Source organism: Talaromyces amestolkiae, assembly GCF_001896365.1.
Source record: "Talaromyces amestolkiae strain CIB chromosome Unknown scaffold11.1, whole genome shotgun sequence".
NCBI lineage: Eukaryota > Fungi > Ascomycota > Eurotiomycetes > Eurotiales > Trichocomaceae > Talaromyces > Talaromyces amestolkiae.
In genome coordinates this window covers 471,799-487,940 of record NW_024468047.1, presented here as the reverse complement: position 1 = coordinate 487,940, position 16,142 = coordinate 471,799, and the positions used below count along the sequence as shown (strand labels likewise).

At 46.8% G+C, this 16,142-nt stretch overlaps 7 protein-coding genes across 7 annotated transcripts; 5 read left to right on the top strand and 2 right to left on the bottom strand.

Annotated features, from left to right (window-relative positions):
- Nucleotides 1–433: 433 nt before the first annotated feature.
- Nucleotides 434–2,019, top strand: BHQ10_006123 (uncharacterized protein; the record flags this gene model as incomplete). The annotated part of the gene is made up of 11 exons (XM_040878675.1): nt 434–490; nt 543–580; nt 640–690; nt 741–747; nt 814–858; nt 923–958; nt 1,016–1,137; nt 1,192–1,217; nt 1,269–1,299; nt 1,357–1,711; nt 1,774–2,019. 11 exons carry the CDS (start codon nt 434–436, stop codon nt 2,017–2,019), a joined length of 1,014 nt encoding a protein of 337 aa, XP_040734627.1.
- Nucleotides 2,020–3,182: 1,163 nt separating this feature from the next.
- On the top strand, nt 3,183–4,034 carry BHQ10_006122 (uncharacterized protein; the record flags this gene model as incomplete). The annotated part of the gene is made up of 1 exon (XM_040878674.1): nt 3,183–4,034. One exon carries the CDS (start codon nt 3,183–3,185, stop codon nt 4,032–4,034), a length of 852 nt encoding a protein of 283 aa, XP_040734626.1.
- Nucleotides 4,035–4,578: 544 nt separating this feature from the next.
- On the top strand, nt 4,579–5,549 carry BHQ10_006121 (uncharacterized protein; the record flags this gene model as incomplete). The annotated part of the gene is made up of 2 exons (XM_040878673.1): nt 4,579–4,943; nt 5,003–5,549. 2 exons carry the CDS (start codon nt 4,579–4,581, stop codon nt 5,547–5,549), a joined length of 912 nt encoding a protein of 303 aa, XP_040734625.1.
- A 247-nt stretch (nt 5,550–5,796) lies between these two features.
- Nucleotides 5,797–7,195, bottom strand: BHQ10_006120 (uncharacterized protein; the record flags this gene model as incomplete). The annotated part of the gene is made up of 7 exons (XM_040878672.1): nt 5,797–6,143; nt 6,201–6,264; nt 6,320–6,390; nt 6,441–6,459; nt 6,517–6,804; nt 6,858–6,878; nt 6,929–7,195. The coding sequence occupies 7 exons, from the start codon at nt 7,193–7,195 to the stop codon at nt 5,797–5,799; spliced, it is 1,077 nt and encodes a 358-aa protein (XP_040734624.1).
- Nucleotides 7,196–8,076: 881 nt separating this feature from the next.
- Nucleotides 8,077–10,562, top strand: BHQ10_006119 (uncharacterized protein; the record flags this gene model as incomplete). The annotated part of the gene is made up of 4 exons (XM_040878670.1): nt 8,077–8,176; nt 8,239–8,270; nt 8,323–8,397; nt 8,451–10,562. 4 exons carry the CDS (start codon nt 8,077–8,079, stop codon nt 10,560–10,562), a joined length of 2,319 nt encoding a protein of 772 aa, XP_040734623.1.
- Nucleotides 10,563–12,837: 2,275 nt separating this feature from the next.
- BHQ10_006118 (uncharacterized protein) lies at nt 12,838–13,551 on the top strand (the record flags this gene model as incomplete). The annotated part of the gene is made up of 1 exon (XM_040878669.1): nt 12,838–13,551. One exon carries the CDS (start codon nt 12,838–12,840, stop codon nt 13,549–13,551), a length of 714 nt encoding a protein of 237 aa, XP_040734622.1.
- A 270-nt stretch (nt 13,552–13,821) lies between these two features.
- Nucleotides 13,822–15,004, bottom strand: BHQ10_006117 (uncharacterized protein; the record flags this gene model as incomplete). The annotated part of the gene is made up of 3 exons (XM_040878668.1): nt 13,822–14,535; nt 14,593–14,865; nt 14,945–15,004. The coding sequence occupies 3 exons, from the start codon at nt 15,002–15,004 to the stop codon at nt 13,822–13,824; spliced, it is 1,047 nt and encodes a 348-aa protein (XP_040734621.1).
- Between the last annotated feature and the right edge of the window lie 1,138 nt (nt 15,005–16,142).

The window sequence follows — 16,142 nt, the reverse complement described above, 5'->3', positions numbered from 1 at the left end:
TACGACAATATTATTGAATCATCGAAGTCGACGACATGCACCTAAAGATCTAGTGGCCGAAGCCCACCGCGGTCTGAAGAAATTAAGTCTAGGACAGGTCATAAGCACTTCCGCTGCGCTAATCCTATATTGGTAAAGTGTGCGTGAAACTAAGCTTTCATTGGCCAATGCCCCCCGGAAAGAGCTTTCCGATAGCCGTAGGTCAGGCTATACTGAAGGAGATTAGTACTATTTAGGGCTAGTATATCCGGCACGTGCGGTGGTCCACTTGTCGCCCTTTTCTCTTGCGCTCTTTGTTAGTACGATCTCCGTCTGACTTGCACGATCACGGTGATTGAAACATGCCACTTCCCTATCCTCTTCTCTAACTTTTTCCTTCGGGTTATTATTTTCTAGTTATATCAGCATCCCACTGTTGTGCTGTCCGCTCGCCATGTCGGGTGAACAATCGGACTCGAACTCCACAGCTGGGTCCACTATCACGCCTGAGGTATAGCCAAATCCCGCCTAGTTTTAGGTTGCTGAGTCTAATCTCTGGATAGGATGGTCCTGCGCTTTACGATGATCTTAGTGACTTCTCGTAAGTTTTGAGCGAGATGGAATCTATCTCATGTGTATCTAATCGACCTTTCGGAACAGAGATGCCGCAAGCTCGACGGCCTCGTTAGCGTCGAGTGTGTTCAATTATCAGTAAGTTGAAATGACCGTGGGTCAATCGTTTCTGCTAACAACTATACCAGATATGAGGTTTGTTTGGATTATTCGAAGAGAACAATGTGGAGGACTCCTTGCTCATGGATATCTAAATACTAGAATGGACGTCGATACCATGCATACAGAGAAGGCGAATACGTCATTGTATGTGTTTTTTCCTAGCACCCATCATCTAGATATCTACAGCAATACTGACAGACTGCAATAGCCTAATGATGAAAGGGAGCAAGACCGCCTCGACTTGGTGCGTATAGCCGTGTGCATCGTAATTGACTAATCATCATTGCTGACTCCCGACAAGCTTCATCATATCTTCCTGATGGTTCTAGAGGGAGAGTTATACTGTGCTCCTATTCCAGAGAATATATCGCAAGTACTGGATCTTGGCACAGGGACGGGGGCTTGGGCGATGGATTTAGCAGAGTATGTCTGACACCAAGCTGAGAAAGGATACCGTGAAACTTACACAATTTACAGCCGATTCCCGCAAGCAATAGTCACCGGTGAGTAAAAATATCTGCTGCTACTCATGACTATTTATCTAACTTACACAGGAACGGATCTAAGTCCTATACAATCGCCTTGGTATGTCTCACAAGGTCCCCGATAAATTAGTGACACACAGCTTACGTTGTTGTAAAGGGTCCCCAACAACTGCCAATTCCAAATAGATGACTTTGAACTCGACTGGAACTTCTCCTATCCTTTCGACTTTATCCACGCTCGCAGCATCGAGGGTTCAGTCAGGGATTACAAAAAGCTATTTGGTCAAGCATTAGAGAACCTCAAAGACGGCGGCTGGTTCGAAGTCGCCGACGCCACTGTCGGAGTCTTTTGTGACGATGACAGCTATGAACGAGCGCCGAACTTGTACAAGTGGCGCGACAAATTGATTGAAGSGAGCCATATCTTCAATAAACATATGGGGGTTTCGCAAAACTATAAGCAGTGGATGATTGATGCGGGATTTGTGAATGTGAAGGAAAAGGTTTTTAAGGTATGTCGTCATGGATGAGGTCTTCTTCTCAAAAAGAAAGTGGTCTCGTTGACAACCAACAGGTGCCATATTCCCCATGGGCTAAAGACCCAAAGATGAAGGAACTAGGAACATACCAGCAAGCGATGATGCTGGAAGCCTTGGATGCATATTCGTATGCTTTATTCACCAGGGTTTTGGGATGGACAACACTCGAAATCCAGATCCTGCTCGCCGGAGTAAGAAAAGAACTTCGTGACCGAGAGTTCCATGGCTACTCGCGATTTTATTTCGTATATGGACAGAAGCCGTCTCCCCATGTTTCTTAATGTCATATTGGGAGGACTAGGGACCGAGGATGAGGAGAAAGAGAGATCTGGATTAACGATTTCGGGATATTTACTCATACATAATATGCACTCGGATTACATATAAGTAGTTTTCTTTCTAGCGTTCATACCCATCTTTTCTTGCTATGGGCGTTCTTTTTGATCAAAACACACACACCCACAAGTCAATCGCATAATCGGATTTAGACAATTGATCTTGATTGTTCGAAGATTAGGCTTTGTGTCTGAATATCAGTGGATACCTGTAAGCCGTCCCGAGGTCTGCTCGAAGTAGGGTTACGAAATACCTAGAATGGTAACGGTTTGAGAGTCGGATGCACAATGACGCGACCGACACAATCAAATATCGCAAATACGTCTTACTGGTCGCCGATTAAGTAGCCTGTTTGATAACATTCCCGCATGATTTCCCGCGTTGAGTCCGAATGTTGACTCGGATACGTCTAGAATAGAGCAAAGCCAAAATACCTCCAGGAACAATTACCGGTGGAGTTTCCCCACGAATGCTAAGATCAGACAAAAATACTTCAAATATGCGTGACATGTGACTAGTCCACGAACCGAAAGAGGACTAAACCAAATCAGAGTACAGTCGGTACAGTATTTTGGCCATTCAAAATACGCCAAAAAATCCCATCAAATGCACATTGCATAGCAGCAAAGGGCGCATTTTTTCTAGTGTGGGACCGGCCCGTCACATGGGCTACGCCATCGAATCCTCTAATACTACGTAGTACGTGCCATTACATTTGTAGCGGTATAGTATTTTTTTTATTTCTTTTCGGGTACATAGTTTTAAGTTTTCTTCAATTCTCTCCCTTTCTCCGTAGATATTCTTGTCAATTGCATATATACATATATATATTCAAGAGCGGAACGCCAGGTCCATAGGGGTAGCCGAGCCAGATTTCTTTCCCGTGGCCACTCGTTTAGATCCGGACACCGAGAGACCGGAGAGAGTCAACATATCAACCATTCAAAAACATCAACAGAGAAAAGGAAGGGATTAAAAAATGAGAGGGGGAACAACCCTCGCCATAATTGGCTGCGGGCAAATCGGAACTTCTATCCTTGAGGTCCTATTAGCAACTCTCTCCCAACCATGCCCCAACCAACAACACAACACCTTACCCATACTCTCCATGAAACTAAAACCATCCCGCTTCATCGCCTGCGTAAACACCCAAGACTCCGTGTCGCGCCTACGCACCAAATTCGGGCATTTCGCCCGCAGCGCATACCCCAATGTCCAAATCTCCCAAGGGCGGGTACTCGAAGTCGTGGCACAGGCTGATATAATCCTTCTCGGATGCAAGGCTAGTCAAGCAGCGGATATTTTGAGTGATCCGTCGTTACGAGAGCATCTTGCCGGGAAGTTATTGTTGAGTACATGTGCGGATCTGTCGGTGCAACAGATTGAGCAACTCATATATAATGATGCCATTGAAGAGGAAGGCACGGAGTCAGAGAGGTGCTATATCGTGCAGGCTCTGCCCAACACGGCGGCAAGTGTGCGGCAATCAGCGACGTTGATTAGTGAAACAGTTGCTGGCGCAGATACGACGCTTCCGCCGGATTTTCAGAAGTTGACGACGTGGATATTCTCCAGTATTGGGACGGTAACATACATGCCGGAGTCGCTGATGAATAGTGCTTCAATGGTAAGCGGGCTGGCTCCCGCTTTTTATACGGTTGCGCTGGAAGGTATTGCCAAAGAGGCAATAGCCAGAGGGCTCAGTGAGCCCGATGCAATGCTTTTAGCTGCCCAGGCCCTGAAAGGGACGGCGGAGATGATATTGTCAAGGAAAGAAGAGAATAAGGGACTGTTTGCGGTTGATGAGGTTAGAGACCAGGCAATTGCTTCGTCGACGGGGAGTGGTGCGAGAGGCGTTGTTGTGTTGAGACAGGCTGCTGTCAAGGACAGTTTTACCGAGGCGATGGGTCAGGGGATGGAGAAGAGGGATGCTGAGGGATACCTGTATTCGAATTGGTGATTAGACTGGATATACTAGACTACATAGACTTATACAAGACATAGACGTTGTTGTATTTCGGGCTATTCGAGCGCGTTTCATGCTTAGGACAAATGCCTTTGGTATTGCCTGTTGTTCCGTCGGAATGTAAATAAAATTACAAATCATTCCGGTAGCTTCTTCATTCATGATGTCTGGTTCGTCTGAATCTGTCCGAGTCAGTCAAACATTCAAGTCTCATGATAAATGTTTCCACAATCACAAGCTTCAAAAGTCACGCAATTCAAACATCGCGGATGAATACATTTCTGATTTCTCATCAGATTGCTTCTAAATGGTTGATTGGGATGCAGTCATGGCGTTGGAGGGAGATCAGATTGCGTGCTGGTGGTTATGAGGGGAAGTATTAATAATGCTATTTCAGTGAATGATCAGTACTACATGTAAACCACGTACAGACGACCTGAGTATAAAATAAACACACATCCCATAATCAAGGCAAAATATCTTGCCCTGCATATCAAGCAATAACTACTGTACCACAATATAAAGATACTATAGCAAAATGGCTTCCGCCGCCGTCTCCTCCATCTCAAACCAGGCCCAACCCGACTTCAAAGTCGCAACATTCCCTGTATCTCCTACTGACTCACGCAAACACCATGTCAAAACGATATTAAACTACTACAAMCCCGCCGCAGACGGCTCACCCCCTCCACCCAGCATCAGCGGCAAACCAGAAACCTATGAGCGCGAAAGCGAACCCTTCGAAGTAACGGTACACGACATATCCGGCAACGAACTGGATTACACACTTGACAAGAACGGGTTTCAGCTGTACTATCATGAGAGTAAGCAGAAGCTGTTTGTTGACGAGGAGGAGATCAAGAATGAGTATTACCCGGAGACAGAGCAACTGTTGAAAGATGCGTAAGTCGCTTGCTTCTGGCTCGGCATTATGTCAGACCATTGATTGTGGGAAATTCTAGAACCGGCGCATCTAAAGTATTCATCTTCGACCACACAATACGTCGTCCCGAAAACATTAATGGTCAAAATGTCCCCGGCGGCCCTCGCGGTCCCGTCCAGCGCGTCCACATCGACCAAAGCTACCAAGCATCAGAGAATCGGGTGACATACCACCTCCCCGACGAAGCCTCAACTTTACTCAAGGGTCGCTTCCAAATCATCAACGTCTGGCGACCCATAAAAACAATCTACAAGGACCCCCTCGCCGTCGCAGACGCGCACTCCGTGCCCGATACCGACCTCGTCCCCGTAAAACTGATATACCCCCACCGCGAAGGCGAAACGTACACCGTCAGACCCAATAAGGCGCATAAATGGTATTATCGGTATGGGCAGACACCTGATATTGTGACGTTGATCAAATGTTTTGATTCGAAGGTGGATGGGAGAGCGAGGCGGGTTCCGCATACGGCTTTTGTGAATCCGGAGACTGCAACGGGTGAGTACGCGGAGAGAGAGAGTATTGAGATTAGGGCTTTGGTGTTCCATCCTGAGGATACTGAATGATTGTTGATTCAATTTTGAAGAGTTATAATGAACCCTAGGAAGAACCTTAATAATGAAGCTTTTTAGCGTTACCCCTTGGTAACAAAGCATTGATGGGCTGATACAGAATGACATAGCAAACGCAATGGATATGTGGTCATTTGGAAGATTGTATCGGGAGAATATATTATTCAATACCATTGGAGTGGTCGAAATTCAAGTTTATATCTAATGCCATCTAAGTTCAAATCAAAAGCACTTTTCAAACTTAAATCCACGACAATGATCTAACCTCCCTTCCTCTTCCCCACGGAACAACCTCAACCGCACCATCTGCCGATCTAACGATATCCGGAATCTTCTCACCTTTCTTCTCCAAACGAATCTTCTTTGTTGAGCTTGCAGCAGGCAACTTGTAGAATTTGCGACCAAAGCCCGACAGGAAACCCTCAATGGCTTCCAATGTGAGCTCGTTTTCATTAACCCATCCCTGTTCGGTAGCGGCTTCGAGAGCTTCTATGACGATTTGGGATACGTAAGGTTGAGTAAAGCAGMCGGCTGCAGTGGCTCCGGCGCCTTTCTTGGATTGGACTGGGTGAGGTGCTGAGTCGCTTCCTGGAAGAGTGTCAGTGTGTATGGTACAGGGGGTGAAGATGGTCGCAGAGTACGAACCGAAGAAGAATTTTCCGGATCCGTCAACGACGGCCTTGACTAAGGCTAGACGATCTTCGGGTGTCTACATATAGTGAGCAAATCCGAACCTGATACCAAGAGATCTTGATATAGCTTACCTTTGCAACTGGCTTGCAGAAGTTGAAAACATCGCTAACGGCATCATCGATTGTGATATGGAGATGGTGTGCTGACTCTTCATTAGACTTCATATGGCAATATAATACAACAGGTAATTACCTGTGATAGTTCCGGCAACCTGTATAATAGTAAGTAACAATTCTCGGTCGCTAAGCCTGGTATGTGAAATACTCACATTAGGTCCACAAGCACGAACGGCGTCCAAACCCTGCTTCGTACTAACATGCTCCAAAATAATCCTCAATTTCGGAAACGCAGCATGCAACTTGGCAAGTTGAGGGATGAAAAGAGGCTCGGCATTGAGCACAGTCACAACGGGTTCAGTCTGCTTTCCGACAGCGCTGGCCGGAGTGCTGATCATCTCGCCGTGTAGGTTGAGAACGAGGTCGTGTTTCTCCATGGCGGCGAACACGGGGTATAATTGCTCTATGTCAAGGACACCTTCGGCGGAGTTTGTTGTCACCTTTTCATTTAATATGAGCGTTGTTTATTTAATTTCAGTCTGCAAGGGCTTACACCGGCAGGATAGAATTTAACCTGAAGAACAGCTTAGTTAAATACCCTCAGAGCGAAACAAAGACACCTACCCCATATATAACCCCCGACTTGGCTGCCTCCTCAATTTCTTCTTCCGTCAATCCAGTATGCAAATACAGAGACATGAGAAATTTGACATTGGGCGCGAGCTTCTGCAGCTTGTCGTGATACTCAATTGCTTGTGAGACACTGCCTATCTTGGGGGTGAGATTAGGCATGACAAAGACTGTATCGCAGCCCCCCTTTTCTACTAAGGGAGTGCATAGTTCCATCATGGCATCTTGCCGGAGATGGACATGCATGTCCGCCTTGATCATTGTCAGCTTGATGTAGAAGTCATAGTTGGAAGGGTCTAATTGTATACCGTAGGCGGCAATTCGATGGATGCCAAGTCTTTCAATTGCATCTTGATCTGGGACTGTCTACGATCCAATGTAGATCACGTGTTAAGATCTGACAATCTTATGAGGGCAAATGTCAAATGCTCCAGACGTTGCGGCGTCACCCAAAAAAAGAAAACGTGGGGATATTCTTGGCAGCAAGAATGCCCCGCCGAGGGCTCGAGAAGTCACGTGCACCTAACCATCGATTTGAGGCGGCGATCTCGGGATGTTGATGTCACAGTACGAAGTCTCGACGAGGAGGCAAATGTGTTAAAAAACTTTGATTCTTGACTTTTCTCGTCTGTTGATTCTTGAAGCGGTGAATCGGATCTACGCACAGCTTCGGACTATCGTCAGGAATTCATTTGCTTGATTCTCACTAGCCTACATGACTCAGTTCGTGCCTCAAACAGGGCAATACGACCTTATAATCAGCCCATATTAAGAGCCCAGCGGCCAATGGTGAAAGCGCTGTTGCTCATCGTCGTCCTTCTTTCTGACAGGTCACATGATCTTCCTCGGCCCTCGACATCCGTCGCCGATATCGGGATCCACTATTAGATAAACTTGCAGAGATTCTCAGCGCCGTCGGCCAATCACCGCCTTCCTCTTTTTGCTTACGATTCCGACACCGGCGCGAGCCCCTCTGCAGGGCGGTTAGAAAAGGCATTGTCTGCGCTGCTGCAAGTTGTCGTGTCATCTCTGACTTCTCAATCATACTTATCACATATCCTCTGTTGACTGACATTCAGTCGTGTGTACTCTGATTGTTTCTTGATCTGTTGTTTTGTCGTGTTAAGATACCATTCCACACAATGCCTGGTGCAGACCGAAAACCAAAGACCTTGTACGACAAGGTCTTTGAGGATCACATCGTGAATGAGCAAGATGATGGCACAATTCTCATCTATATTGGTATGTACAACATATCTTTTGCTCATCGTCAATGGATTTGTACTAATACAGTCCCATTATAGACCGTCATTTGGTCCACGAAGTCACATCTCCAGTACGGTTTTCGCCCCTCAACTACTCGAGCGTCCTACTAACAACTAAACTAGCAAGCTTTTGAAGGATTAACAAATGCGGGACGAAAAGTCCGTCGGCCAGATTGCACCCTGTCTACCGTTGACCACGTACGTTTTTACTCATTACCCGCATTGAATACCTCGATTCTGACATTATCTAGAACATCCCCACCACCTCGAGAAAAACGTTCAAAAATGCCGAGACCTTCGTTAAAGAGACCGACTCGCGTCTCCAAGTCATGACACTCGAAGAGAATGTAAAGAAATTTGGCTTGACATATTTTGGCATGGACGACGACCGCCAGGGTATCGTGCACATCATCGGACCCGAGCAAGGATTTACACTCCCCGGCACAACCGTTGTCTGCGGTGATAGTCACACCTCCACCCACGGTGCCTTTGGTGCTCTCGCCTTCGGTATCGGTACCAGTGAAGTCGAGCACGTGCTCGCTACTCAGACGCTCTTGACCAAGCGCAGCAAAAACATGCGTATCCAGGTTGATGGAGAGCTTTATCCTGGCGTCAGCAGCAAGGACGTTGTCCTTCACATCATCGGAGTCATCGGTACTGCTGGTGGTACTGGATGCGTTATTGAATTCTGCGGCTCAGTCATTCGTGCCTTGAGCATGGAGGCTCGTATGTCCATCTGCAACATGTCCATCGAGGCCGGTGCTCGTGCCGGTATGGTCGCCCCTGACGAGATCACTTTCGAATACCTCAAGGGCCGCCCTCTAGCACCCAAGTACGGATCCGCTGAGTGGAAGAAGGCTGTCAACTACTGGTCTAGCCTTCAATCCGACGAGGGTGCCAAATACGACTCCGAGGTATTCATTGATGCCAAGGACATCATTCCTACTGTCTCCTGGGGTACATCGCCACAAGATGTGTTGCCAATCACCGGTGTTGTTCCTTCTCCGGACGATTTCGAAGACGAAGTACGCAAGCTCAGCTGCAAGCGTGCTCTTGAATATATGGGTCTCACTTCTGGAACACCTCTCAAAGAGGTTCCAGTTGACAAGGTCTTTATCGGCTCATGCACCAATGCCCGTATCGAGGATTTGCGTTCCGCCGCCAAGGTTGTCGAAGGTCGCAAAGTTGCCTCGAATATTAAAGCCGCTATGATCGTCCCCGGTTCAGGTCTTGTTAAGAAGCAGGCCGAAGCCGAAGGTCTTGACAAGATTTTCACCGATGCCGGTTTCGAATGGCGCGAAGCTGGTTGCTCTATGTGCTTGGGCATGAACCCCGATATTCTCTCTCCGCGCGAGCGATGCGCCAGTACATCCAATCGTAACTTTGAGGGACGACAGGGTGCTCATGGTCGTACCCATCTGATGTCCCCTACAATGGCAGCTGCAGCTGCTATTGTTGGCAAGCTCGCCGATGTACGAGACTTGGTGCAGCCGGCAGCTTCTAGCCAAAAGGCCGCTGCTCCTATCACAATCCAGCCTGAAATCGAGGAGGTGGATACTGAGAGTGACCTTGAACGCATCCTTGACATTCCCGAAGACAACGAGCCCCACGCAAACACTTCCGGCGTTGGCTCAAGCGCTGGACTTCCCAAATTCACTGTCCTTAAGGGTATCGCTGCCCCTATGGACCGTGCCAACATCGATACTGACGCTATCATCCCCAAACAGTTCTTGAAGACTATCAAGCGAACTGGCCTTGGAAGCGCACTCTTCTACGAATGGCGTTTCAATACCGAGACCGGAGCTGAGCAGCCAGAATTCGTCCTTAACAAAGAACCATATAGAAGTTCCAAGATCCTCGTCGTAACAGGTCCCAACTTCGGCTGTGGTAGCTCTCGTGAGCACGCACCCTGGGCTCTATTGGATTTCGGCATCAAGGTCATCATCGCCCCTTCATTCGCCGATATCTTCTTCAACAACACCTTCAAAAACGGCATGTTGCCCATCGCCATCACCGACGAAGTCGCTCTACAAAAGATTGCCGCCGAGGCCCGTGCCGGCAAGGAAGTCGAAGTCGATCTCCCTAACCAGGTCATTCGCGATGCCGCCGGTAACGAATTGGCTCACTTTGAGGTTGACGCTTTCCGCAAGCACTGTTTGGTCAACGGTCTCGATGATATTGGCCTTACTTTACAGATGGAGGACAAAATTCGCAGCTTTGAGACAAAACGTACCATCGACACTCCCTGGTTGGATGGAACCGGTTACCTCAAGCGTGACCGTCGCGGTCCCACGAAAGTGGAGGCTGCTCCAGTCCCCAAGACGAATCGTGGCGATGTCAAGACTGAACCACTTGAGTGGTAAAAGTTTGATTTTCTTTCTTCATTGTTGCGTTGTTAAGCTCTATCTATTCCCAACTTCCGGTTGTGCGTTTGCATAAATTGACACCACAAATTGGTTCAATCTTTACCAGAACATTTATACTTATGTGTCATGATTATCGACTAAAATATGATAATTGCAAGAGAATATTAATACCTGCCGGCTCTATTTTTCTCCGATTTTGTCTTATGAACATCCAATCCTAATGATAATGAATTTGAAGCTGCAAGTTCACGTACATTTGAAATGATCAAGGAGTTGAAATGATGATAGTTGTCAAAGTCGTAGCAGCTCTTTAGCGGTTCCAAGTTAGGGATACGGTAGGGTTACACATCTCCCAAAAGCAACACTATTCACTACTTGTCAGACATCTCCCAGTGAATTAGCATCTGTAACTTTGTATCGAGGCCGGAAAAATGAATTGGTATCAACCTCGGCCGATAGGCAGCTGAATTGATCGAATTGTGGATCATGATTTAGCAGTGTAGACATTTCACCTCGACCTAAACCCACCGGAGTGGATGTGACTTCGACGCCTCAGCAACAAAACAACAGTCCACCAGCCACATTTTTTTTGTCTCGGATTAATCAATTGCTGAGCCCACTAAATGGATGGTATTACATATTTTCGAAACATAATGCAAACCAGTCAACACCGATTTGATCCGTAGAAAGATAATCTTACAGAATGTAATGTTATTGTTGTACAACCAATCCATTAGGGCACTTTACAAGGTTCTTACTTGAGCGTACCACAGCAGCTTTAGATTAGGCTTAGGCTAAGCACCAGTAGTACCTTCTTAGCGCCCCCAACAATTGCGATCTCATCATCTCGATCACACGAGGCTCGAGCGATACGCTCTACGTAGCGTGATTTTAGCCCAGTGCCTAGCCTCAACACTAACCCCACAGTTGTGGCGAAAATCGAGATTAAAAAGAAGCAATTATTGGATGTTACTAGCCACTGAAACTCCAGCTATTGATTGACTAATTTATGGTGGACTGCGTACGTATGTTGCATGCTCGAGTCTTTGTTGATGGTGACCGGATATCCATGGAAGCAACACATGTAGTTTAGTCCTCGGTCTCCCACCAAACAGCGAGGACTCGAGACCCGAGTACCCCTCACTAATTTAGCCTATCACAAGAGTAGGTGCCACCAGGTAGGTGGCTGTGGAATTGACTTCATTTCTCCAGGTCCATTTATTGAGAGGGGTAGAGTTCAAGAGAAGTGGGCATGCCACAGCCGGCGAAAGATCAACATCTGAACCATTGATTGTTAGAGCCACGACCCTCGAATCAGATCTCACATGGCGCAAGAATGGGAACGAAGAGCTGCGTGACATTTTCATGCATCTCGCTTGCTTGCCACTGCGTTGATACATACATAGCACATACATATTGCATGACGTGCTCGATTTCATCATTGCTTTTTTTGGAAGATGATGGTGTGTAGATTCATCCCACCAGACGTGTCTATGCATCATGTCTCCTCAGACGTCATTTTGTCTGATCGTCACCTATATGATACAATTGATATAGATGCCTTCTAATAATCTGTTTGTTATAACGAAAAATCCATCCAAATGAACCGGGCATTTGGAAAGAAACCATGGCCAAATCCCCGGCTCAAAGCAGCAAAGCTTGCCCCTCACTCTGGAGTTTCTGACTCTCTCTAGCTTCCCATTTTCAGCCAGCAACAGCACAGCCTCACCTAACTAGCTCAACCCATCACAAGCCTCCGGCGCCGCCGATGGAGGGGCTGCGGAGATACGTAGCTAATTGCCTCAAAACCGAGTCTACATTTTACCATACAGACACTATCGATTTCCTGGACAACATTGAAGCTTGGTGGGGGGATTCTCGTTATCAGTGGCCATGCCCATCTGGTCCTCCGAGATATCTCCAGCGAAGGAGCAGAGGCCAGAGAGGAGAAAAAGGAAAGTTAAAATAGCAAGCAGCTTGTAAAATAAAGGATTAGCTTCGATTATGTAGCTTGATCTAGGTCCAATGAATGTGTAGAGATGGTACTCTACCCCTCGTATGCTCACATTATTGGGTAAAGCTTTTGTCTTGTGTCCGATCATAGATAAATTGCGAGCTTGCTCAGGTCAATTGGAAGTATAAATATTGCCTGCTTTTCCCATATCCCGAGCAACTATTTTTCTTGCATCACCTCATTTTGTATACAAGAATCATTGATAGCCCTATCCCACCCTAACCCTTACCGTACATACCTCTCTTAACTCTCATCACCATGAGCTACAACGACAACAACGACTCTTACGGCTCCGGTGGCCGCTCTGGAGGTCGCTCCGGTGGCTTCGGAGGCAATGACGACTCCTACGGCTCTGGAAACAACAACAACTCCTCTTATGGATCCGGTAACAACGATTCCTATGGATCAAGCAACAATGATTCCTACGGATCCAGCAACAACGACTCCTATGGATCATCCAAGAACAACTCCTCCTCCTTTGGAGGATCCTCAGGCCGTGGCGGTGACTCCTACGGCTCTGGTAACAACGACAGCTCCTACGGAAGCTCTCGTGGTAACTCCGACTCGTACGGATCTAGCAACAATGACTCTTATGGGTCTAGCAACAATGACTCGTACGGATCAAGCAACAAGAACAACAACGACAGCTCCTATGGAAGCTCTCGTGGAGGTCGTGACAACTCCGACTCCTACGGCTCCAGCAACAATGACTCTTATGGATCAAGCAAGACCGACAGCTATGGATCCGGTAACACCGATTCCTACGGTTCTGGCAACAAGGGCAGCTCCTACGGCTCCAGCAACAACGACAGCTACGGCAGCAGCCGCGGCGGAAACGATTCGTATGGCTCTAGCAACAACAACAACAATAGCTCTTACGGCTCTAGCAACAACGACTCCTATGGATCTAGCAACAATGACGATAGCTACGGCGGCAACAGCGGTAGACGGGGAAACAATGACAACTACTAAGCGTTGTTCACGGAGGCTCGTGTCTGTCTGGTCATGATCATGTCTAGCTAGTTGGGGGAATTGGTTAATGATCAATTGATGTTCATATTTATCAAGTCAATATTCTATGCGTACTTTTGAATAGCAGCAATGGTTGCAGAATGTAGCAATCAGAGTATCAAACTTGATAAGGTATCTATCAAAAATAAAGCTTTTATACACCATAACTCAAAACGAAACGCCGGCAATGCCATGTTTACACCTCAAAACAACAAACAGAAAATAAGCCCATCATGAACTATCGTCACCCTCATCTGACTTGCTCTTCGACTTCTTCTTTTTCTTCTTCTCTGTACTCTCACCTGCATCATCGGCATGTTTCCGCTTCTTTTTCTTTTCTTTCTTATCTGCGTCTTCCGTTGGAGGCACAAAGTCTTTCTGGCGTTCCTTCATCTTCTCCTCCCTCTTTTCTCGCTGTTTTTCTTGAATTTCTTCCTTGCGAGCGCGTTCTTTAGCCTGCTTGGACAAAAAGTATTCGCCAGACTCCAATTCCTTGTCGATCTTGCTCTTCTCTTGTGGCGGCGGGAAAGGTGTGTAAGCCTTTTGCGATTTGTCGGTAACCCTGTGAGGAACACGACGTTTCGAGAGAGTGCGTTTCTTAAAGTTTGGCAAAAACCGATCCCACGATTCTGTAGCGAGCGTTGGGTCCTTGGCGAGTTCGCGTTTGATCATGAGTTCCTTGATGTGATAGATTGGGTGAATGTTTGCCATGCAGTCTTCGATGACTCGGCGCACTTCCTTCAACCCTTTGAATGGGCCCATGGTGGATACGGTATTTCCTTGAACGAGGATGTATGTGCCGGTCAGAAGCTCCAGAGCTTTCAAGGTAGATCCATTTGGTCCGAGAATACGTTGTCGGCGTTTCACAAAGCGCTCTTTATTGTTGACTAGACTGCGTATTTTGATTATGTCGCATGCGACGCCGTCTTCCAGGATTTTGAGGGCCTAGCAAAACTCTCGTTAGTGGCCATTTCAGGGCAAAGTAGTAATGTAGGAACTAACCTGTTGTACCGGTACACTTCGTGAAAGCAACTTGATCAAATCACGAGCATTAAGGATCGCCGCAGGGTCGAATGTTTTTCTTGTAGTTTTGACGGTCATACTACCCTCGACCAAATCGAGGGTACAAGCGATTCCCTGCTTCTCCAAAGTCCTCGTAATCAACGGCCATGCTTCCTTCAAGTATACTTCGCGATATTTGGGGAAAAGGGTCATGAAAGATGACTCCTCGGCAAACGTGCCACCGGTATTATCTTCGGGTTTGAATTCATCAATCTGTTGATCAAAAAGTCATGTCAGTCGCTGCTCGTCTAATTGAAACCAATCGGTACGCTGCTGAAAATCATTGACGAACCTTCCATTTGTCGATATCGTCCGTGTCCCACGGCTTGTCCCTTTTATATGTTGAAGGCATTGTAAATTGTCAAATTGCGATCTTGCGCACGCTTTGTAGGCGATGGATAGGAAGTTTGAGACCGGGAAGGCGGCGTATCGACTTTTTTTTCTCTGCCCGCAAAGCTTCTAAAAATGGTTAGCCTATAATTATTGATGCCTTGGTGCCTCAGGCACCATATATACTCACTTCCTAACAAGTCTTTTGCTACAGCTTTTATTTAATAGTTGAGATTTACTAAGAGGCAGCGATCTACTGATCGGATGAAAAAAGAAGTTTAGAATGTCTGCCAGCCCATGTGAGGGTGTTGGATTGAAGGTTTGAGGTCGACTTATAAACATGACTCGAGATCCTTGTAACAAAATCTCAATTGATAAGCATTTTCTTTGCTCGAAAACAAAACACTAGAACATCATTCAACCGTTATGGTAAGAATGGTGAACCGCAACTGATAAGATGGTTTTCAAGATGGCATTCGACCGTGAGGGCTCCTTCAGCCGCTTGCTTTGTTCACTTTCGAAGCGGATAATTCCGGGGTTTGGGCCCGATATGTGAGTATTTTGGTAAGATTTCTGTTAGTATCATCTATAAAAGAGCTGCCCAAGTTCTTGCTATTGATTGTGTCTCATCGATCCTTTCAGCCAACAATTTTAGTCGGATATTCGTCATGGGGCAAAGGGCACCCTTTGCACCTTGTCGTATCGGCAGACGATTCCGACCATCGTTATCATCCCACGCCTCTGCACGAGCTTTTCGATGTTCAATTTATCAGAAAGAGATTCGCGTCTGACGCCCAATGCTTCCAAGGTTCCTTTCCTGCCTGATACCGACGGGGGTCCGGGCGGTGAAACCAATGATAACATGGGCTTGACTCCTGATAACCTTAATTCTTTTTCTGTCGTAGCATTCTTTTACTGTTGTGTGTTATTATAGATCTTTCCGGTTGAATGTCTCTCTCGATGCAGTATATTCCGTGCTCGTGTAGCTGTCGATGAGATTTCCACTGTGGATCAATCGCATTGCGACTTTCTATACCTTTCTGATGATCATCAGGAGTAGTAGGCAAACTAGTGGCAATCCACTCATATTGCGCCGATATCGAGGGGCCTAGAAAGGTTTGATCCGTCAATTGGGCAACGATGTCGATACATCCAAAAAC